Raw genomic sequence first — 23,871 nt, 5'->3', positions numbered from 1 at the left:
TCCATGCAATGCAAGCCTGGCGTAGAATGACATCTAGAGACTGACGGGGCTGTTTGCAGGGGTAAAAAATGTAAAGGATAGTGTTGCTGTTCGGAGGAGAGAGTGGCTGAGTCGGGCTCACACACCCCGGACTGCTCGGCTGGATTGAAAACATGGCTGCGGCCGAGCGTGCAGCAGATTTACGGAAGTGAGGTACGTGTTAATTCTCGAGCTTTTTTTTCCACCAAGAAAAGCTCGCTTAGAAATGTAACTCCAGCTGGGGGTGTGTTCGCGGTGAAACAGTCGCAGGAGCTCGGGTTTATTAAGAAAGGGGTAAAAAGGGAAAAGCGCGGGGCCACAATTGTCGGCTGCACACTAAATATACCCGCAAAGTTATGCGCGGAACAATCAGCTAGCCGCGGCTAGCCGCTCGCTGCTAAACATGCTACTCCTGCCCGCAGCCGAAACATAAACCTCGGTGAAACACAGCAGCCAGCGGCTGCTCCCTCACATCCGCGCGTCATGATACAATAGGCGGGTGTCTACATCAGCCAAGGAGCCAGCCCGGCATGTGACCGATGCCGGTGAAGTGAGCAGAGGAGCTACATTTCACATTCGACACGATTCGCCTCTGCAGGAAAACTAGTTGAGAGGAGCTAGCTGAGGTAACGTTAGCCAAGTTGGCTAGCTAAGCAATTACGGCAAAGGGGGCGAAAAAACGGACCACGACCGACCTCCCCGCGACTCGGGGGCATATTGGGTGTGTAGGGCGGCGTTTTATTTCTGCTCTGCAACAGTTTGAGCCTCGGCTCCTCGATTGTTAGCATTTTATGTGCGCCTCGATGTGATGCTAACGGTAAGTTAGTTAGCTTAGCTAGCTAGCTAACGTTAGCCCTCCGAGCGACGTGCTAGATGAAGTGAGGCTGCCTTGGAAGTTGGACCGTGCTAACGTTTAGCCTTTTTTATCTTTTTACCCACTGTGTTTTGTGGATATGCGTGAGGGTGGACTTCTTTTTGTAATGTTTCCGACTTTATCTGCCTCAAATAGGTGTTAACCCGGCTGCATGTGCTGTTGTGACGCCGTGTGTGTGTGTGGGCTCCTTTTTTCCCGTGAGTTTGACAGCATCCTTTATGTCTCCAACTTATCTTATTAGCCCGGGTTGTTTTTTTGTGGGGGTGGGGGGTTTGAACGGCTCCTGTCGGTACTTCTCGTGCCAGCACCGGTTCGCCAGCAGGGCCCAGTTGAAGTGCTGAACTTTGGGTCAACAACAGTTGGACCCAGCGGGGACTTAACACGTTTTAGCTCAACTGGTTGGCCACAATAATATCCACGTTTAGCATTTTAAGGCGTCTGTTATCGTGTACAAACAGGGGGCTAGCAGCCTTAACATTTAGCTGTAAACAGCTTTACCTTATTTTAGTGAATCCTGTTATAATAATGCATTCAAACCAACACGTGTTGCCATTACTTGACAGCCAAACAAGCCCTATAGAGAACAGGAAGTGTGTTATAACAGCAGCACATGTCAAGGTAGTAACTTTATTTTGCTTTGACACCTAAAAAAATAAACGTAAACTAACCTCCAGTGTCCATTTAAAATGATCATTAGCAACCTCTTTTGCAGGCTTGGAGCTTATATTTCTGTTAATAACACTGCAATGCCCTAATATAAATAAAGAAATCAGGAGCAGAGCGTTTAAATTAAGTTTACAGTTTACATACAATACAGAAATTTGCTTTTAAATATGATTTTCCCACCTTTTGCTGGATCTATTTATGTTGTGCTGTCTGAAGATGTATGTTGTATAAAAATAGTATTTTTTTTGTGAAAGCTTAATGTTATTGGCTCGATCAGTGCAAACAGGAGTGATACTTTTAAATTTTTTTATTCTTAGTGCTCCTGCTTTTCTCCTGCTACGGTTTTTGAATGATTTAAAGTGTGACTAATATGATAACATAACAGAGTGTGCCCTTTTTTCTAATTTTGTGACATTTAGGCGTATATTTTCTCTACAGCTCGTGAGGCATTGTTCCCAGCACGGAGCGCCGCGATACGGGAGAAAACTTGCACACTTGATTTTTACGACTTTCCGGCCATTACTCCTCTGTGAGGCCTTTTAGACAATAGTTTTAAGCTTGGGCTCAAGTTGGTCAAATTTATGACACAGCGTTGACTTCCACTCAACTGTTTTTAAGCATAAAACTGCAGCAATTTAATTAATTGAGGCCTTGAGAGTCAGTCAAAGTTAATCATCAAGACAAGGAAATGTAAGCAAATGTTTTATGGTTTTGCGTCTGATCAGTGACCTTAATCATTTTTGATGTCGTGATTTACTTTCTACTTTTCTGAAGCAGGTCAGAGGATGTGGCTAAATTGGATTTTTTGGTGTTGATTATAAAGATGAGTGCTCTGTCTGAAATAACCTGCCCCCCTGCTGTTGTCTTTTTGTTTTTTCCTCCTTTTGGTTTCTATCCATTTTTTTTAACGCATCGACAGATCACATTAGCTTTGTCAGCTGGAGTCTTTAGTGGGGGGTGAGTAATGCACGCATATGGTAATTCTTGTTCCAGGTCACTTTTGGAAAAGCTCCTCGTAGGAAAAATATCAAAACGTATTTGTAGCCAGGGTCGCCTCTGGCTTTGATAGCGCTGTGCAAGCGCAGTGTAGAAGAAGGGACTGTCAAAGTGAAGGCAAGAAGGATCTTTTGAATAAATTTTGACAGAGATTCGCCCTCAGATTGATGGACTGGGTATTAATCGAAATGAGCACCTCAGTGGAAATGCCAATCCGTCCAGTATTTCGTTTCTGTACCGTATTCTCATCTAACGTCATCTTTACCGAGCAGTGTTTTTATTGATTTAATTTTTGGACTATAATCTAAAAAATACTTAATGGACAACCTTCCCGTGTCATTCCTTTGGATAAATAATTGTGTGTAACCAGGAGTTGTAATCCCAAAATTCTTGTAGAGGGAATTTGGATCCTTCGTCCTCCACCAGATTTTCTATTTGGATTATTTGATTGTAAGAAAGCGACCTTATTGTGTATTTCATATCTGTTTGTTTCGCTGTATGACCTTTTATATAATTTATTGAGTTGGATAGAAGGCTGAAAAAAGCTGGCTGTATGTGGTTTTGTTCTTAAATTGAAGTTCAACTTGGCTTCAGCTACGAAGAGCCTTCTTAATGTTGCTTGAGTAAAGTCCACGGCCTTTTATTACTTTTTTATTGTTACTGCGTAGAGGCATTCAGACGTTGTTTACATTGGTACATCTTCCTCAGCAGGATATTGTAGCTCGACTCAGGGGGGCTATTCAAAGGCTTTGCTTCTACTTTAATCATGTTAGGAAGTTCGTTGTCATGCTTTGTTTACAATTCTTGCTCTTTAAACATTTCATTGTTGTATGTTCCCAAAAGTCTTGCGGCCTGTTGGCCCTCTGGCGTAAGAGCTCCACGGCATAATAACTAACCAAAGTCTGCAGCTGAATTTGATGTAAGAAAAACAGTGAAGCTTTTGTGTTGGATATCAGTCAACTTGTAAACCGCATTTGTCTTACGCAGGACGAGCAGTGATCTCTGCTGAGAGGAAATAGACGTGCCCTTGCTGTAACAGTATTGTTAATTCTACAGTTGGTTGTCATGTATTTTATTGTCTTTTGTTGTGTCTTCCAGGTGCCCACATTCTGCTGCAGAGGAGAGAGCACCAGGATGAGGACACTGTAGGCACCCGCCGTAGTATGGCCGCGTCCCGTTCTTCGCGTGTCACAAGGTCATCAGTAGGGCTCAATGGATTGGATGAGAACTTTTGTGGTCGAACCCTCAGGAACCGCAGCATTGCCCAGCCGGAGGAGACCTCTGTGTCTCCGCTGCCAAGGGCACGCTCCCCCAAGAAGAAGCAGGAGTCGAGGCATGACGCCAAGCAGGAGTCGAAGCAGGACGCCAAGCAGGAGTCGAAGCAGGACGCCAAGCAGGAGTCGAAGCAGAACACCAAGCAGGAGTCGAGGCACGACGCCAAGCAGGAGTCGAAGCAGAACATCAAGCAGGAGTCGAAGCAGGACGGCAAACAGAACACGAAGCAGGACGGCAAACAGGACGCCAAGCAGGAGTCGAAGCAGAACACCAAGCAGGAGTCGAGGCACGATGCCAAGCAGGAGTTGAAGCAGAACATCAAGCAGGAGTCGAAGCAGGACGGCAAACAGAACACGAAGCAGGACGGCAAACAGGACGCCAAGCAGGAGTCGAAGCAGAACACCAAGCAGGAGTCGAGGCACGATGCCAAGCAGGAGTTGAAGCAGAACATCAAGCAGGAGTCGAAGCAGGACGGCAAACAGAACACGAAGCAGGACGGCAAACAGGACGCCAAGCAGGAGTCGAAGCAGAACACCAAGCAGGAGTCGAGGCACGACGCCAAGCAGGAGTCGAAGCAGGATGGCAAACAGAACACCAAGCAGGAGTCGAAACAGGACGCCAAGCAGGAGTCGAAACAGGACAGCAAACCTGATGCCAAGCAGGAGTCAAAGCAGGACGCAGAGCAGGAGTCAAAACACGACATCAAACAGGAGACGACGCAGGACGCCAAGCAGGAGGCGAAGCAGGAATCAAGGCACAATGACAAGCAAGAAGCGAAGCAGGAGTCAAATGACATCAAACAAAGCATCAAGCAGAACACCAGCGAAGAGTCAAATCCAGGCTCTGAGCTGGAGTCTCAGCACGATGTTAAACAGGACACGAGGCCGCAGGAGACTTGCTTGCAAGATAGTCAGCAACAGGACTTGTTGCAGAGAAACGTAAACGACTCCAGTGCTTTGCAGGGTGAGGCCGATCAATCCACCATTTTCAGGAAGCGGAGTGTATCCTGTTTAGAAAAAGACATCAGTCAAGAGACGTACGAGAACTCTGACCCAGTGAAAGAGCCGCGGGATACCTCTCCTCAAATCAAAAGGGCCAAGCGGTGCTCCCGCTCCGGAGTGTCTCCGGGACAGGAAGAGGACCACAGGTTTTTGAAACCTGAGAGTCCAGACTCTGTCCCAGAGCCTTGTAAGGACATCGTATGTGAAAAACTGCCCACCCACAACTCTTCTAACACAGCGTCTGCTTCGCCTATTCTCTGTAAGCTAGAAGGCGAAACGATGGGGCGGAAGGTGGAGGGGCATAGTCACATGGAGTGCGATGAGGCGTTTTCACCCCAAAATCCTCACAAGGCCTCTAATGGACTCAGAGACACTGAAGTAGACAAATCTAGCACACCTACTGAACAGACTAGTGTTAACCCCACCTCTGTAGCTGTTCTGTCATCGCTGCTGAATGGCAGTCAGATGGGGGTTCCCTCATCCCCTGACCCCTCTGTGCCTTTTAGAAACTCTGTCCCTGGGCAAAGGGAAGTCTCTGGCTCAGGGGAACTGTCAGCCTCATTGGCACCAACATTTGTACGTTCTTCAGAGGATCCTGTTCCCGACTTGATAGTGGCCAAAGAGCAGGAGGGGGAGGAGGTGGAGGTGGACGTAGTGGGCGACCCTTTGTATCTTGCTCACGAGGAACAGGTGATAGTAAGCGAAAGCGACACAAACGGCCGACCACCCTCACCAGTGCAGGACGCTGCTGCCTCCACCTCCTCCTCCTCTACCACCACCACGAACTGTAGTTCAATCATCAACAGCAACTCAGGAGAAACTACACCCCTACTCACAACACCCACCTCCCCCACAGAACCAGGGTGCAGCCCTTCGATATCCAGCATGTCCCCGTCTTTCACAGAGCTCTATGAACACAGATACACCCTGAGGACTTCACCTAGGAGAGTTGTGTCTGGCGGCAAAGCTTCTCCCTCCAAACCCAGCTCTCCTCTGACCGATAACGGACCTTTAAGGGAGGAAGGAGAGGTGGAGGAGGACTGTCCCATGGTGGAGGAAGCCGTTTGCTCAGACCCACTTGGCCATTCCAGCGAGGAGTCAGTTTCTGTGAATCCCGAACACGGGGCAGGTGATAAAGAGGACAAAGAGACAGAGACCGGCAAGGAGCTGAGAGGGAGCCAGACTGCAGACGAGGAGGAGGAGGAGGAAGAGGAGGAACCAGATGTGTATTACTTTGAGTCGGACCATCTGGCTCTTAAACACAATAAAGAGTATGTGGGAGCTCTCACAGGATTCTGCTTAATCTGTTATTGATGTAGTTCTCACACATGTTGATCACTGTATTTGTGATCTTTGCAGTATTTTTGGTTTGTGCCAATGAATGAACCAGCTTTGTTTTTTTTTCCAGATCTAAGAAAATTCAGATGTTTTGAAAAAGTTAAACATGGTACAGTCTCAAGTGCGTTTGGTTTTCTCTTGAGCCAGTATTTAGGGAAAATCCATCAGACGTCCTTCAGTTTCTAAATGATTCTCTCCCCTTAAAGACTCAATTTATTTGACCTGCGTAACAAATGTGTTGAATCTTAAATTAGCTTTGCAGCAGACACATTGAGAGGATGTTTATTTATGGAGTTCCAGTGAATGAACACATATTGTTGAGCTTCAAACTATAGTTTATATCCTGTTTTATATCTTTATTCTTAACTATCGTTCTGTTTCCAGTTACCTGCCCGGTTGTCAGTCTCCAGCTTTTCGTGATTGCTCATTTAATCTTTCTTTTCAGGAGGAAGAGATCCCGTTTAGAAAAAGCACTTCTGAGTGTTGATTTGCGCTCGTGGTTTTGTTGTTAGTTTCTGTGCGACGCGGGATTTTTTGTGTCAGTGGACGGGTCCCACGCTGCGATCATTTCAGGCTCTGTGGCACGTCAGGTGATTTACGATTCATCTTCGCAGGAGTCTGGGCGTCGAGGGTTTTTTTAAGGCTAAGAGAAATGATCGGCTGCTGTCCCTTTGTTTTTGTTTTTTAAACCAGTATTGGTTCATTTGAGTTGTGGCTTCAGATTAAGGTTTCATTGCTCCCGGGTTCTTGGGTAATTCGATCGAGTTTTAGTGTGGAGCCAAGGTTTGCTTGTGCTGAGTAAGGGGATCGGTGCAGCCTGGGAGACATGATGGGGCATTTTACAGCGTCTGATTAAACAGACTCATTTACCCAGTCATAAAATGTCTCACATTTCATCAGCTTTGTCTGTTTAACAAATGCATTCATCACATTAATAAAAGCCCTTTTCGTACGTCTCAAAAATTGAGTTACCTACATTAATGTCAAACAGACTTTTCGATAAACGGCACTGTTTATAATCAGACCTTGGGGCCCAGTAGGTGGCAATAAAACACCAGACTTGTCCTTGGACATTTGAAGGGAGTCCAGAACAAAGTCCTCTTCTTCCCACAACAGATTAATAAACAGATCTCACGCTCGTCGAGGACAGTTTGCATGTTTGTTGCCGTGCAGAGCAGAAATATTACATTTAATCAGAAATACTCTGCATCACAGGGACTGTACCGTAGTAAATTTGGTGCCACGTACCAAACTTTACTTTAAACCTACTTGACTCATCAAAACATTTTGCTTGTGGGGCTTTACTCCTCACAGGCTCTGAATAAATTGTGTCCTTTGCATTGATTTTCATTCATGTTGTATTAGGAGAGATTGATCCACTCTGCCCTTCTGAGCAACTGCATTAGTTTGTAGCCAAGTAGCAGGCTGTCACATTCCTGTCGATTCCTCCCGGCTCTGCTCGTGCTGCAAGGCGTCATTGACAGTTCACTTTGCAGTTCTCTTTTTACTCCAGAGGCTGTGAGCGGAAAGGTCAGATTTGCAGAACTGAAGGCTCCTTGGGTGCTGCACAATCACGCAGAGATGTTTTTGTGTTTGCTCTTGAAATGTGCACGGTTACAGACGGGACCGGTGTTGCAGAGCGTTTGGTTTAGCTGCTGTCCTTTCATAGGCTGCTTCAGCGAAGTAGTTCTAATGACGGGGCTTTTGCAGTTGCAACAACTAAAACGAGGCGATAACATTTGTATGCTTACTCCTTGCAAGACAGAAAATGCTGTTCTGAACAACTTTTTTAGGCTCTGAGCGCCGTTGTTGAATTATGCATGAGCTGCGGTCTAAAGGCTTTTTGCTCTGCTACATTGCGAGTGTCAGGTTAAAGAACGTAATAGGTCCTGACACAGTCTTCTCCCCCCCGCCTAACGTTGCTCCCCTCTGTGCCAGTTATCAGAGGCTTCTGCAGACCATCGTAGTACTCGAGGCTCAGCGCACGCAGGCCATTCTTGACCTGGAGACGTTGGCACGGCATCAGAGAGAGGCGCTGACCGATCCCATCAGCTTCGTAGAGCAGCTGCAGAAACAGGTAATAACTGCGGCTCACTGTGTGGCCTGATTTGAACGAAATCGGGGCTTCGTTTTCAGATAATTGGTTTTGACCCTCTGTCCCCGTGACCCTCAGGTGAACTTGGGCATGCCGTGTCCTCAGCGTGTCGTCCAGCTCCCCGACATCGCTTGGGAGCAGTACACCTCAGGCCTCGGGGATTTCGAGAGAGAGTTCTGCGACAAGAAACGAAAAACCCGGCAGCTGAAGTTGATCTTTGATAAAGGCAAGCATTGAATTAGGATTGATGTATGTTTTAGTTTGCAAAGAGTGCCTTTTATAAGGTTATCCTGAGCTATATGAAATGGTGTTGACGGGGCCTTCTGAAATGTGGGTCCTCGCCCAACGTAAATAAAGCACTCTAACGATGCCACTCTCGTTGTTCTTCCCACTCCAGGTTTGCCTCTTAGACCAAAAAGTCCAGTTGAACCCAAGAAGGAAGGCGAATGCTCCAGCACGTACTCCTCTCTTCCCATGAGCGACGCCCCAGAGAACGGCAGGCAAACGCAGGCAAGTTTCGGCAGCTTTTCTAACGTGGAGTAGAACATCCTGCAGCCATCAGAGCCTTCTCTAGTAGATCATCAGTGCAGGAGCAGTTTCTAACCGCGGCTGGTGATTCACTCATCTCCTGCACCCCGTCCCACAAATCTCCTAATTTAAACTCGTCTCTTTTAGTCCTATTCTTCAGCCGAGTTAAGTGTTGAGAACATGCAAGAACAAAAAACGGTATCTATGGAAACATGGTGTGCAAGCCTCTTTCATTTCTCTGCCTCACTCGTTATATTTGTGTGTGTGTGTGTGTGTCTTTTCTTAGTGGTTCCTGCTGTAAGGTTTTACTTTAATTGATTATTTGGATTAGAAGGTGGGAAAACAATTTTCTCTATGCAAACAACTCTTGATTATGTCAGTTGCGCTTCCTGTTTGTATTGTGCCGGTACATTTGCATTCTCCCGGATGACGCGCTCTGAATTTTAAAACGGTTTTATTTGTCAGTCAAAGGCGTCGCTGTTTTACTCCCAGCGACGCGTCTCAAGTCGCATCTGACAGCAAGCCTTTTCTTTGTCGAACTGAAGGGATTCGGATCGCCGGTCTGTTCGCATGTTAGGATCCTTTCGTCTCGTCAGTCTTTTAAAATGTCTGTTACTGTGTTGCTGTTCGCAGATGATCAGGGGGAGGATTTGTCACCCAAATAAGCCTCACACATTTAACCAGCTGTGGACGGTGGAAGAACAGGTTGGTAGCAAATGTGTAAGAAAAAAAAAGCTTAATGATGAGGAATATTTTTATTAATTTACTGTTTGTTCTTTACAAGGGATTTCAGACACAATCCAACTCCTAATAAACAAAAACACCAGCGCATTGAATAAAAAAAGACCCATTTCCATCCATTTTCTCTCCCTCTTATACTATGAATAGTCTCTTCATGAATAACCGTGTGCAGGAGCGGTGTTAGACCTGCGCTAACAACTCTGTTGTGAAAGAATAAAACCCGTAGCCGTGCAGTACAGGCACCAGCGGCGTGTATTCAGTGCTTTCAGGACTGCAAGAACGCTTTTTATGGTTCCTTTAATTATTTGTGCACACTGCAGAGGCTGCTGCCAAGTCTCGTAACTCTTATAGTTTTATTTTAGATTTGAATTTCAGAGCAGAATCTACATGAAAGAGGGGAAAAAAAGAGTCTAGACGGTGTAAGTTTACAGGGAGGGATTGACGCTGGAAACTGCCACTGCAAATGTATAATAAAAGTAAATTTGTTAACATCTATTTGAAGCTGCTCATTAAAGAAAAGACCTACACGCAGAGGAATGAAACATAAAGCAAAGTCTGTCTTGAAAGCCTGCGAGTCGCACAAAAGTTGCTTGATTTTTTACTCATCCCACTTCTTGTCTGACTGGCTGTTGCTCCGGTTTTTGTCTGTATTGAACCAGAGATAAAGCTGTTGTTGGCATGTTGCCCCTTGTTCGTTTACTCCTCAGAGTCGGTGGACCGGTTTGGTCTGATTAAGCGTATTTTCTGTGTAGATTTACTGCCAGAAAACTAAACGAGGTAGTTTCTAAAGGGCTCCGAGAAGTCGATGTTGCAAAGTTTACAGTGCTGCAGTAAACTGAGCAGGGCGTCCAGGATGGGATATATCCTCATTATTCAGGTTTTTAAGCTGAAAATCTTAACGTGTTTAATATTAACCCACAAAACTCCTCATGTTAACTAAGTGTGCCGCAGCCTGGTGGGAGTTGGTTTCTCCTCTCAGGCTTGAGCAAGAAGTGCATCAATGTTAATTAAAGCGGTGCACTCGAGTCACAGCGTCGTTCTAAACAAGAGCATCGTGATGAAACAGGATGCAGCCAAATAGTTGTATCGTTTTTAGAGCTCTTTTAAGGCCCTGAGATCGCAGCTGAGCAGAAGAAAACTGTTAGTTTGTGGATTTTAAAAGCACACAGTTTGAAAATTTTGTTTTACTTTCATTTTGACATCACAATGTTTTAATTAAACTCTAAAAAAGCTTGTCAGGTTATGTCTAAATCATAATTTTCTGTGCATTTTTCGGACCCAGTTTCCCGTTTAGGATTTCAAACTCTTGGCGTTTCGCTCATAGGCAGGCGTTTGTTTTAATAAAAGCTAGAAGTTGTTTGTTTTTAATTGCGTGTCTTCTGCATTTCGACAGAAAAAGCTGGAGCAGCTTCTCGTTAAGTACCCGCCTGAGGAGGTCGAGTCCAAAAGGTGGCAGAAAATCGCAGACGAGCTCGGCAATCGGACGGCCAAACAGGTGAAGCGTTAAAATGCAGTAGAATAATCCTTCATTGGTAAATGTTTGACTAAGAAAACAAGTTGTTTAATAACCCTAAACCCCCCCCCCACCTTCTACCTTAACTTTATCAAGCAGCTGTTTCTCATTTGGAAATGACCGATGACGACGGTTTTCTTTAAAAAAAAAACATTCCAGGTTGCCAGCAGAGTTCAGAAGTACTTCATCAAACTAACAAAAGCTGGGATTCCTGTGCCTGGAAGGACACCCAACCTCTGCATGTACACTAAAAAGGTAAATAAAGCTCATTTACCAAGTCTTTCAAACCTTCTGAGCTACACGTTTCCTCTAATAAAGGCGAGGTATTTGATTTATTTCACCTCTTTGGGATGCCAGGCCTTAAATAGATTACATCTAATTGTGTAATTATCCTGCTGTTGCTGCTTCAGGACAAAATCTGTGACTCTGTCTGCAGAAACACTGAAGCTGATTGTTTATTTCGTCTCTTATTAACTGCATTACCTTCATTTTTGCCCCTTGGATTTGTTTCAGAGTGGATTATGAGAGAGTTTTACGTTCAAACTGGTAGCTAAATGTTAAATATAAAGTTAAACCTTGGCTGATCATTACTGAAATAAGAAAAAAGTGCAATTTTAGTAAATATTTTAGGGCAGAGCAACCTTCAAACCTTCTCCTCCTCTTTTAATTATTAGATTTGTTCTGTCGAGCTCATTTTAACCAGTCAGAAAAACACCTTTTAAATGTAAAACAATTAATTTCTCTGCATTTAATATATCAGATAAATTTATACATTCAGACACAAGGTTTAAAGTTCCCACTTTTAATTAGATGGAAAATAATTTTGTTCTTTAAGATTTTTATTGGGGAAAAAAAAAGTTGTAATTAGTTTGTTGAGGAGATGCTTTAATTAGTTTGTGTCAAACCACAAAGTGGCCGTTATAGGAGTCTGTTTTTTTTATTTTTAATTAAATTAATGACTTCTGTTTGAGAAAATCCAGCAACAAATGAACAAAAAACCAAATTAAAAATGGGTTTAACTGTGAATATTTAGGAGCTTCGTAGTGATGTTGTTTTAAAAAGAACTCCAGCTCGGTTCAGTTCGTTTATACTTTATGAATAAAAACAGTCAGAACTCTAAACAATAATGGTGAAATAAAGTGAAATATTAACAGTTAAGACATCAGTGACAGTTTATCTGGTATGGATGCTTTTTGGAACATTTCGAGGATAAATTGATGAATTTCTTATTTTTCCAAAAGCCCTTTAGCTTCACGTACTTCCATGGTAAATAATCAACATAATAACCTATTTTTAATTCTTTCAAAGCAAATACTACAACTGAAACAAAGAAATTATTTAGATTATTCTGCTTTGAACTGAGAAACTGAAGCTACTTTTTATTTTATTTTACAAATCCACATATACAAAAACATATTTGGCGGTTCTTTATGGATCTTCTTTATTTCTCCTGTTTTCTGGACTATTTTCTCCTCTTTTTTTGCTTTACTTTACTCTCTTAAGAGCTAGAAGCACCTGATAAATAGACAAAAAGAGCCTTTTCTTTAACAGATTGTTTTTTTTCCTTGTATATATGTGATTCAGCTCGTTATCAGTGTGAAAATGTAAAATAAAGACGCTGCGGTTTGTGCAGACGGTTGTATTTAAGCAGCAGCTGTAAATCGTCCTGTTTTTAAAGCTGCTCTGATCCTCCGGGTGTCCTTCAGGCCTCCAGTAAGAAGCAGCACCACCTGAACAGGCACCTGTACCGCCCCTCCACCTTCCTGACGTCCTACGAGCCTCCGGTCTACATGGACGAAGACGACGAGCGCTCGCCGTATTTCCACAGCGTGCAGGACCCCTCTGCTGATGACTCGGTCAGCCTTCGTCTTCTTTTTACACATACTCCTTTACCAGCTGCATAATTGAGCCAATTACTCTCCTCTCATTATTTTAACAGTAACCTTTTGAGATAAAATCTGATAAAAACATATTTTTTACTGTGCAAAGCTTGTTTTATACTGGCAACATTAAGTAGGACAAATTCAGTTTGTTTTTGACACCCGAAGAAGCAAATTCTTGGATATTTTCCCCAGTTTTGTGTCTGTTTTACCCATCTACTTTATTTAAATGTATTCAAATCTAAGCCACTTTAGAGCAGCGGTCTTCTCACTAATGTGCTTCCACACAGCAGCCCCCTTTAGCTCCACTTTGATGCATAAAATGATGCATCGCCTCATTTTAACTGCGATCTCGGCTGTTTGGGATGTTTGTGAAATCAGAGCGGGGGGCGTGCTCCTCGTTCCATTTGAACCGAGCAGCTCCTGATGTTCGGCGTTATCAAAGCGCTGACATTTCTCCCTCTCCCCTCTTTGATGGCAGTAACCTTTAAGTAAAACTGTTTCCCGATGCCTCGCTGAGAACACACACGGGTTTTCTCCCATCAGCCCGTTAATGAAACCCTCTCAGAGGAGAGTCGGAGAAGGCGCCGCCGGCTCGTTCCATAATAATGTCTTATCTCACCAGGTGGTCGTCTGTTTGCTACTTATTCTTAAAAAAAGAAATGATGCCAAAAGCAGATGTGACAGCAGCTTAGCACAAATCCTGCTCAGCACACCTGGATGGTGATTGATAATTTGAACGTGTTGTTGCATTTCGTCTCTTTTTCTTTCCCTGCACGAGAAGAAGGTTGATTAAGGTCAGATTCTCGTGTTTTTGGCTGCAATTTGCTCCTCCAACAGAAAAAAAACACAACAAACTGCTATTTATGCTGCTCCCGTTCAGCAAAATTAAACAAAAAGTGAGAATAAATGTCGTCATATTGAGGTGTTTTTAACCCATCGGCGTCCTGCTCTGACAGCTTGTTTGTTTGTGCTCGTCTTCCTGCAAACCCAGGACGAGGAGAGCGTTCCCGTGGAGCTGAGGAACTTGCCGGAGTACAAGGAGCTTCTGAAGCTGAAGCGGTTGAAGAAACAAAAACTCCAGGAGATCCAGGAGGAGAAATCCGGGGTGCAGCACGTCGGATTCAAGGTGAGACGCTAACGTGCTCGCATTTACTGATGTCAGTCATTTCCTCAAATCTAAGAGGTTTCAGGTTGCGTTCTTGCATTATTTCCATTGCTGTCACAGTATGCAGTGCACACGTGTCCAACTGAAGGCCCACGGGCAATATCTGGCCCTTATTACCATTTTATCTGGCCCCCAAGATCTTATATTAAATGTGTTCGATCAGACAGATTGAGTCTGTATCACTGAGCACGCTCAGATCAGACTTCTCACGAGTTGGTCAAGTTTAAAGCCAAGAAAAATAAGTTTTTCAGTAATCGTTGATCTTTTTGGCAACAAAGAAAAGTCCAAACAGATTGTTTGCTTCAGGGATGTTTTTCTGTTTCATCGTCTCATTTCAAACTCAGACGCTCAGATTTTTTAACTGATTTCATGGACAGTGATCAAATAAGTTACTAAGACATTAAATGAAGAAGTTGTTGAAAGAGTAAGGAATAATTAATGTTTGTAAATGTTTTATATGTTCTCATTTCTACATAAAATGTCAATAAGAATGGATCAGTTGTATTTCGATATAAATAATTTGACATATTGCTTTGAAAAAGGTTAATTTGTAACTTTTATTGACCAAGTTTTTTTCTTATTTTTGGTCCTCTTGTGGAAATGAGTTTGGGAGCCCTGATGTAGTGTGTTCAGTGTGCAAAAGTAACAGTACAAGCTCATATAGAGAGGTATCAAATACAGTGGAGGGAGCTGTTCTGAAATATTTAATAAAAATAAATAAAAGGTACACATATAGTTTGAAAATATAAACATAAAACTTGGATTCTGACATTTAAAACTGCACATAAGTCAAAAGGTTTGCTCTTATCTGTGACACAAAGTGTGCAGCAGAGCATTAAATAATAATTCACTCATTCAAATCACGTCTGAGATGCTGTAATTTTTAGAGGCGGGTTTGTAAATTCAGTTCATACAAAGAAGACGAAGCCTGTGAGGAGTTTTAGTTTTTATTTCCCAGCTCCAGCCCTGCTTCCTGCAGGCGTCTGACTCGTTTGTGTTTTTTGTTCATACAGTGCGACGTCTGCGGCATGGAGCCCATCCAGGGAGTGAGATGGCACTGCCAGGACTGTCCGCCTGACAACTCGGTGGATTTCTGCTCCAACTGCTCCGACTGGTGAGGTCCTCCTCTGTAAAGAAATGACGACAAAAGAAACTTACAATTAGTCTTTAATATAAAAGTTTCAATCATAAGAAAACGTTACCTGGATTTCTGCTTTATGGAACAAGAAATGAGGTCTGTCTTTCCATCTACATCAGTTATAAACACTAAATAAATATATAAATAATTTACCTTTTCGTTGTAATATCAAACTGACTGATTCTGGGAAAAAAAACACTTGAAACGGAACAAACAGCTTCTCAGAAAGCTGCTCGAAGTGTTTAAAAAAAAAAGACGAGCACGCGGTGAACAAGATGGCAGGCGTTTGTCGTTGAGGTGTCACCCCCCCCCCAAAATAAATAAATAAATAAAGCCAGCCTGTTCCTTTCAGAGCAGACTGTGGCTGGTTTGAGTCACGCTTCAACAAAAGAGTTTTTTTTTAAAAACACAAACTTGAGTGCTTCTGTATTCACGGTGAAACAAACCGTCTGTGAATGAAGAGCTTTTTATTTTAGACTCTGATTGTTCTCCTGTTGATTGGATCAGACAGAAACATTACGAGCAACGGCAAAATATCTGCAGATAGGTTTTTAATCTTGCTGACGTTTTGATGTGAATGCAACAAAAAGCTGAATCGTTAATTGTTGCCAAATTGGATCAATAAGAGGAGGGCTTCTTCTTATACGTTAGACCGGATCTGCTGGAGGGATGCACGTGTTTCATTACGATTAGCTGTAGTCTGTGACAGCGTCAGGCTGAAGATTTAATCAAAATAATACAAACAAACTTGTATTTATTGTCTTCTTACAGCCTGAAGGCCAAATCAGGCACAGAGTTTCATTCCTTCCGTCACAAGAAGTGTTAAATTATCAATAAATTATGCAGAATCTATCATCATTTAGATGTGAGAAGCAGTAATTTTAACTCCTGATTGACGTTTTACCGACTTTTCTTGGCTAAATGCAGACATCGGTTCAGCATCTCTGACCGGGTTTGTAGCATCAGTTTGATCATTTTTAGCTCAGGTGTTTGGATGTTTATTGAAATGTCAAATCGTTCGTTTCAGGAAGCAAATCCTGCACGCTGGAATGCATCTGCTGCAGATTTATGAGTCTGTGTGAAGAAACAAAAGAAATGTTGTAGCAGGAGGTGCTAGGCTGAGTTAATAAACTCAAATGAGAACTAAATTTAACAATTTTAGCCTCCTTTAGCTGAGGATTCATTAGCAGTTTTATCAGCCGTCGTCTCCTGTGACGTTACACAGATGGAGTAAAGTATTTAATGTGTTAAATGTTGAAATCATTTATTCTGTGTGCCTCATGTTTTGTAGCTCCTCTTACATAAAAGCAAAATCTTTTTGGTGCTTTCCTCCAGGTGTTTATGTTTAATTGTCTAAATATAAATAGCTGGCACGGTTTAAAATGACTTGTATATAATTTTAAACTTGTTTTTTTTCATATTTAGCAGTAATTCTCATTCAGTCACAACAAGTAAAAGTAGAAAAGAGGACCTGTGGAATAAAAGAGGAGCATCACAAACATGTATGCAGGACGGCACAGATAAATAAACTGTTTAGAATCGTTTTTGATCAGATTTTGGGAATGATGTCAAATTAATAGCTGACAGTGTTTGTTAGGAAAAAAGCAGCTAGCAGCTTTAAATCAGCTTTAAAATGATAAATAAAATCGTTGTGCGTTCTGTAAGCCGTACATCCTATAATCAGAGGATTCAGATTGGTGATTTTCTGTCTCGTCCTGCAGCCTGTTCAAGACGGAGACCCACAAACCCAACCACCACCTGGAGCCGGTGTATCAGCCAGAGACCTTCCTGGACAGGGACTACTGCCTGCCGCAGAGCGCGGGCTACAACTACCTGGACCCCAATTACTTCCCAGCCAACAGATGACAGGGTCCCGGGCGCCCCTAGCTCCGAGCTCGCTCTCTCCACGTGTCCCACAGGCCACTCTGCGTACGGCTCCATCCTCCAACGTCCAAGATAACCGCTTTACCCGCCGCCAGGCAGGAAGGCCAGCCGGCGGGGGGGGGGTCAGAGCAGACCTCGGAGCTGCTGCTGCTGCTGGTGGTGGTGTGGGGAGCTGTTGGTAACTGACCTCCCCGACTTGAGCAAAGGGTGGTCGCGTTGGTTCCCACCCTCCCCAGAAACAGAAAAAAAAACGAGTGCCCAGAAACGCCTCAGCCAGGTTATTCAACGGTGATTTGAAACGATACACTATTTTTAAACAGAAAACGGAAGGAGCGCAACATTCCTGAGCTCTGTTTCCCAGTTTTCTCCTCATCCTCCTCCCCGCCGGCCCCCTTCGCCTCCACTTACCCCCCCTGTGCTGCTTCAAAACTGGAGTATCGATGATCAGTCTGGCGGAGCGCCACCCGATGGAGACCTGATGGAGTCGCGGTGGACCGTCGGCTCCTCGGAGGTACGCTCGGGTGGATTTACGTGTATGTGTTTTATGCAAGAGTGAAAAAGTATTTTAGATTGAGTATTTATGAGTCGCTGGGTTCTGCAGAAACGTTTTGCAGACGTCGTGTCACCGTCGCTGCAGAGCGTATGAAGTTCTGCACGATGTTCTTCAGACCGACCTGTGTGTGTGTTTACAGGTCGTTTCAGCATGAAGTCATCCCTAACACTGTCACACAATGCTGCTCTCTACCCCCTCACCTTCACACACACACCTTTCATCCGTTTCCGTCGCTCTCTCCACTAAAAACGCGTTTAACAAGGAAAGCACTACAACCCAGAGAGCTATTTTTCTTTGGCAACGTGGGAAAACAAAACAAAAAAAACAACACAAAGCTGTGTTTCCGTTTTTCTTTTCTTTCCTCTCCCAGTGTGTGCTGTCGTTGATCATGTTGACTGTTCAAGTATATTGTGGAAAAGTGAAAAGTAGCCACCGCTAGTTGCTGTGTGCCATTCAGATAAAACAAACTAACTAAAAAAAAAAAAAAAGATTTTTACGTTTTTGGCAGCAGGAGAGACCTCGAACCCGACCACTTCTCCTCTCCCGCTCGGCTCCATCGTCCCACTCTCTTTGTTATCGACCCCATCACTTCCCCCCCAGATCCTTCATTTTGCAACCCACTTTAAAGGTCCATTTAAAAGATTGTATTTTTATTAATCTATTTAAAAACATAAATAATTGAGGTAGTGGTCGGTGCCTCCACAGCGGAGCGACCCACACAATTTTATATACATAGATTTTGTTGTGCTTGAGTAGACACCATTTTGTATGGTTTTTGTCTCCTTCCCTCACCCCCCCCCCTTCCCCCAGCTTCAGTATCTGTGTATAACAGTCTGTTCTTATGTAAAAAAAATAATAATAATAATGTAAAAAAAAAAAAAAAAAATTGCTAGAGGAGAACCGTGGAAATAAAAGTATGTGAAAAATGTTTTTACACCGGTGCTTCTTGTTTTATTATTCTTAAAGGGCTTTGGTTGTTTAGGAAAAAAGGGTTTTAAACTATTTATTGACATTTATTTGGTTAAAATATTAATTATTTAAATTGAAAAGGAGCCCTTTAAATCACTAACTGTAACAAACGCTGATTAACATGTTTATATTTTTTGTTTACTTCAGCACCACTTTACAATGCCCTTATAAACAGGTAATAATGTGGTTATTTATTAGTCTGTAAACGTTTAATAAGCTGTAATATATGAACAACAAACCATTAATAAGCAACAATAAACTGTGAATCAAATTAGGAGGAAAAGTAAACTGAGCTTTAAGTTTCTTCAACAAAAAGAGCCAGATGGTGAGTCTGCTTCATGTCTTAGAACTGATTTATAAACAATAAAAACTGCTTTTTAAGGCGTTTACTAATTAATAAATAACCTTTATATAAAGCATTAATTAATCATGTATAAAGGTGCTTTTATTCTGAAGTTATACTGATTCTTTTAAAGCTGTTTTGATCAACAGGCTCATAGTTTTTGGACTTTAGCTGCTTTTTCTTTCATTTTTAGTCGTTTTATCTGATCTTAAAAAATTAGGAAAGTAGACAGAAACGGGCCTCAGATGAGCAGTATCTAAAGGAAATGTGTGGGGGGGAGAAAAAATCTGCAAAAACCTGATTTAAGATCAAAGAGTTAATCAAATTATCAGCTAATATGGTGCTGAAATCCGATTTTATGAGTCAGATTGTGTTCTTTTTGGTATTTGTCAGGTTCTGCGAGGAACAAATTGTCTAAAGATAAATTTTTAAGGGTTTCTTTGCAAATTTGTCTTATTTCTGACTGATTCATACGTCATATTTAAAGTAACTAAAACTTAAAGGACAAATATTCCTTGAAGGAATCCAGATTATCTACAAAACGTTAAAAATAATCTGCGATATTGAGATGCTGTGTTCAGGGTTTGTGACTTTCAGCTACAAGAATATCTGTAAAACTGGCTGAACTTTAGCCGTTTTTTGTATCAGCTAATGTTGACTAGCTTTGGCGGCCATCTTGGACTGGGTTGGCTTTGAAAGTCAATCTGTTGTTGAGGTGCAAACGGTGATTATTACATCAAGGTTTCGTTATAATTTCATGACTTCATGAGGTATTTTGGTTGCAGACAGACGGACGATAAACTTTTTAAACAAAGATCTTGTGCGGTCTGTTGGCTTAAAGCAGGGGTGTCCAATCCTGGTCCTGGAGGGCCACTATCCTGCAGGTTTTCCTTGTTTCTCTGCTCCAACACACCTGATTCATGGTTAAATCACCTCTTCATGTTCTGCAGAAGCCTGTTAATCACCCATTGATTCAGATCAGGTGTGTTGGAGCAGAGGAACAAGTAAAACATGCAGGATGGTGGCCCTCCAGGACCAGGATCGGAGACCCCTGGCCTAAAGTGTGGATCATCTGCTATCAAATCGTTGCTTTTTTTATTTAAGATGAGTAAAAAAGCAAACAAAGTCCTTAGAAAAACTTTAAAAGTCTCAATCAAGACCACTTTCTTTTCAAACAGCTGCAGTTCTTGGAGGCTTTCACGTGACGTTTTCTTCATTTCAGCTTTTTTAAATTTTAACAGACCTAAAACTCCTTTTTTATTTAAAATCAGTGGTTTGTTGCTGCCATCTTCTCACCAGCAGATGGAGCCACAGGATCAGTCGACACAACAAACACGACTCAAAAATCCTCCGTTAGAACAAACGCACCGGCTTTATTTTCATGTTTAAATACCAGACTCGGAACAAGGAACCCGTGAACGTACGAATGCGGTAGCGCCTAATAAGTTGCCGAAGCTTTTCGCCAAACGCACAGACGGCAGTTTTAAGCTGAACTGTTAGTTTTGCATGCTCGTCACAATATAAAGCATAGTGTTGGACGTGAGAGTGAACACACACTGACGATTTCCCGCTTTTTTTTAGCGTGGCGGGAAAAAACCTTCCTTCACTTCCCGTGGTGGGACATTCAGCAGGCGCTCCGTCGACGGAGCGCTGCTTCCTCTGTACCAGGGGAGTCAAACTCCGTTCCTCTGGGCCGCTCTCCTGCATGTTTTAGACGTGTTCCTGCTTTAAAACACCTGCTTTAAATGGATGACTTGTTGCCACGCTCCTGGAGAACCTGATGATTTGGTGAGGAGGTGATTAAACCGTTTGAATCAGGTGTGTTGGAGCAGAAAAACTTAAAACTCCCAGGACCAGTGGAGCCTCGAGGCCCGGAGTTTGACGCCCCTGATCTGTACAGTTACGAGCCTCGAGTCCGGCAGTCGGCGGCGTTGGACAGGAAGGAGGGCGAAGCAGAATGAGACATGCAAACCACGAGAGTCCAATAAGCTGGTGCAGATTTCGTTGGATGGGGCAGAAGAGCAAAAAACAAACAAAAAAAAGTGGGTCTTCGTAGGTGTGGAGCTTCAGAGTTTGGTAGAAATCAGAAGGTGGAACGGGACTCTATGGCTTGGCAGATCTGGGCGAACACTTCGTCTGGTGACCTCTCAGCATCAATCTGCAGGCAGAGACAAACAGAAGCCTTTCAGAACCCATCTGAGCCTTTCTTTTTACCTCATAGTTAAACAGAAGACTCGAGGACTGACACCATATTTATGGTATTACAGCTTGGACAGCAGCAACATATTTAGAAATACTCTTAAAAGTTAAACTTTCCCTGTTTTCTTTTTAGGGTTAGGGCAGCGGCATCCAATCCTGGTCGTCAGGGCCACCATCCTGCATGTTTTCCTTGTTTCTCTGCTCTAACACACCTGATTCAGTGGTTAAATCACCTCTTCATGTTCTGCAGAAGCCTGTTAATCACCCATTGATTCAGATCAGGTGTGTTGGAGCAGAGAAACAAGGAAAGCCTGCAGGATGGTGGCCCTCCAGGACCAGGATTGGACACCCCTGGTTTAAACATTTGATGTGTTTACTATGTTCTATTGTTAATAAAATGTGGGTTTATTTGATGTGAATATCACTGCATTCTGCTTTTATTGACATTTTACACAATGTTTCAGCTTTTTCAGGTTATAGTTTGTGATTGTAAAATACAATATGAGTGTAACCTGATATAATTAAGGACTTAAACATTTTCCCTCCCTTCTTTAGTCGCGCTAAAAGTTTGCTCAGCGCACCAGAACCTTCAGAAGGATGACCTCAGTACCTGTCATGGCATTTAAACACACACACACACACACTTTTTTTTCCGTTTAGCCTTGTGTTGGTGGAAACATCAGTGAGTCGGTTGTTGCTTTTATGGTCCGAGCCGACCTTTCAGGGAACGTCTTTTAAGCCACAGCAATACTCCACAGTATCCTGCATGTGTCTGCAGATGAGTGAAAGTTGGTTTTACGGTTCGTAGAATAAAAACGGAGGGAGGCTGGGTGCCTTACATGAATATTTAAACAGCCGTTTGTTGATTTCACAGCAGCGAACTCACAGAGGTGTCGGAGTAAACCACAGCAGCCAGCAAAGACGCTGCAGTCTCCAAGTCTGAAAACCAAAGCCAATGAGTCCGGAACGCTTCATTCTTTTTGTTGGCCAGCAGGGGGCGTCTCCTCTGTCCGAATGCACAGAACCTTTATTATCAGGGTCTCAGTTTGACTTTTTTTTAGGAGATATTTTGATCAGCTTGGCGAGATTTAGTTTCATCTTGCAAGAGAAACTGCTCCAGCTCTTTTCAGCTCCAGCTCATTCTTGACTGGATCACGTATTTAAATATTTCCCCTTAAAACCCGAACATTGCGTTAGCGTTTAGCGAGTTCTCTGAAAAACTGCAACAGGTTTTCGCCTTTATTTGCGCTCCTTCTATCATTTCGTCGATTCCAGACAATTTTGAAGGTGCGGCGAGTGAACAAAGCCTCCAGAGAATAATGCGCCCACCGCCGTGCTTCACTGTGGAGACAACGAAAGGAAGGAAAACGATTGTCACGACGAGAAGAGCTCCCGTCTGCTCATATTTACTGATCTGAAGAAAACAGCAGACTTGTTCGGGATCTAAAATCTGCCCTGAGGGGAATTAATTCTCTCTGAACGTCGTCGGTGAAATGAATTGTGTGACGATATTTTCTTTTTTCCCGTTTAGGGAAACAACACGCTTGTGAATGTTTTGCTAAACGAACAGAAAAAGCACCGAAGCGTTAAAACAACTCTTCCTGTAGCAGCATTTACAGCGATATCGACTGCATGCATGTTTTTCTGCTCCCTGCTGCTGTTTGTTTGTTTTTTTCCTCCATGACGCAACATTTAGTTTGTCATCAAACTGCTGCCGACAAAGACACAAACACGCACAACAACTGGTCTCATTTGTTCGAGTTTTCGCTGGCTTCTGCTCGATATAAGATATTTTTATCCTTGATTTGATTAAGACTGTTGAGGCTTTACGATGGCAGCGGATTTGTTTTCTTTGCAAAGAACGACGACTGTTCATTTTGTCCTCATCGCAAACAAATAACCAAATTAAATAACTGCAGGGGAAATAAAAGGATAAAACTCACGGCTTTTAGGCGTCTGACTGATGCAAACCTGGAGATGTTTTTTTATGTGGGACAAAGTGGGATTAAGTATGCTTATGAGGGATGGAGGGTGGCTCAGAGGCGAATTTAACCTCTGGTCTGTGGTGTAAGTAGCAGAAGAAGAGCTGGATTTGGGTTTCACCGTGTGCAGAAGCCTCCGGCGCTCATAGTGAGCTGTGACCGCCTGGCTGTAGCTGAAGAAGCTCTCGGCCCTCCTGTGCAGGGCGTTCTCGGCGTCCGGGGCCGAGGAGGGTCTCCCGCGGCACTGCAGCCGACAGGTCATGGTCTCCGGAGAGCAGCTCAGCAGAAGGACGGCGCTCGGTTCCCCCATCTGATGAAAAAACAGGCAAGAAACCTCTTATTTTTCAGCTCCATTCCTCTGAACAGCTTGTTTCTTCCTTCCAGGGGCGTCAATCCTGGCATTTTTTGTGATTGTTGCGGCTAAGATGCCTGATTCAGCGGGGCATTTTCCTAAAAGTTGCAATTTTTTGTTTTTACTAAAATTAATTAAAAAACCATAACTTTTAATATATAAACCAAAGATACTTCCTAGTTTTGTCAGATAATTACCAACAAACACTGACATTCTCAAAAGGTGCTTTATTTGAGAACTTTGATAGCTTCTAAACTGACATTCATGAGCATTTCTGGATTGTCCCTGGTCTGCAGCTCTCCTCACATGTTTTGCAGACACAAAGTGTTTGTCGATGCGTTTATGTTCCATGATTACA

The 23,871-nt window shown here is 43.1% G+C and overlaps 2 protein-coding genes across 5 annotated transcripts in view; one reads left to right on the top strand and one right to left on the bottom strand.

The window, feature by feature from the left end:
- The first annotated feature begins 60 nt into the window (after window positions 1–60).
- On the top strand, window positions 61–18,188 carry zzz3 (zinc finger, ZZ-type containing 3). Of its 4 annotated transcripts, none has more exons than XM_017411030.3 (12): window positions 61–192; window positions 3,653–6,101; window positions 8,107–8,245; window positions 8,342–8,489; window positions 8,661–8,773; window positions 9,425–9,496; window positions 10,926–11,027; window positions 11,205–11,300; window positions 12,752–12,901; window positions 13,920–14,054; window positions 15,107–15,207; window positions 16,953–18,185. In XM_017411030.3, exons 2-12 carry the CDS (start codon window positions 3,718–3,720, stop codon window positions 17,095–17,097), a joined length of 3,585 nt encoding a protein of 1,194 aa, XP_017266519.1. In that variant the 5' UTR covers window positions 61–192; window positions 3,653–3,717; the 3' UTR covers window positions 17,098–18,185. The 4 variants fall into 4 exon arrangements, with proteins under 4 accessions (XP_017266519.1, XP_017266521.1, XP_017266524.1 ...); XM_017411032.3 differs by lacking the exon at window positions 61–192 and adding an exon at window positions 253–644 and having other exon boundaries at window positions 16,953–18,188; XM_017411035.3 differs by lacking the exon at window positions 61–192 and adding an exon at window positions 719–739 and having other exon boundaries at window positions 16,953–18,188.
- A 2,140-nt stretch (window positions 18,189–20,328) lies between these two features.
- Window positions 20,329–23,871, bottom strand: part of ak5 (adenylate kinase 5) — a 68,333-nt gene continuing 64,790 nt past the window's right edge. The window contains exons 13-14 of the mRNA XM_017410816.3: window positions 23,283–23,471; window positions 20,329–21,138 (exon numbers count right to left, since the gene is read on the bottom strand). Coding sequence (XP_017266305.1) covers window positions 21,064–21,138; window positions 23,283–23,471 — 264 coding nt within the window. The 3' untranslated portion in view covers window positions 20,329–21,063. The remainder of the gene's footprint in view (window positions 21,139–23,282; window positions 23,472–23,871) is intronic.

The sequence above is a fragment of the Kryptolebias marmoratus genome, linkage group LG20 (genome assembly GCF_001649575.2).
Source record: "Kryptolebias marmoratus isolate JLee-2015 linkage group LG20, ASM164957v2, whole genome shotgun sequence".
In the NCBI taxonomy this organism is placed as follows: Eukaryota; Metazoa; Chordata; class Actinopteri; order Cyprinodontiformes; family Rivulidae; genus Kryptolebias; species Kryptolebias marmoratus.
This window is presented reverse-complemented; position numbering and strand designations above follow the sequence as displayed.

Coding starts and splice junctions, on each gene's coding strand:
- zzz3 (XM_017411032.3), top strand. CDS start 3,718: ATGGCCGCGTCCCGTTCTTCGCGTGTCACAAGGTCATCAGTAGGGCTC. Junction 6,102..8,106: donor GCTCTTAAACACAATAAAGA/GTATGTGGGAGC, acceptor CCTCTGTGCCAG/TTATCAGAGGCTTCTGCAGA. Junction 11,301..12,751: donor TCTGCATGTACACTAAAAAG/GTAAATAAAGCT, acceptor GGTGTCCTTCAG/GCCTCCAGTAAGAAGCAGCA.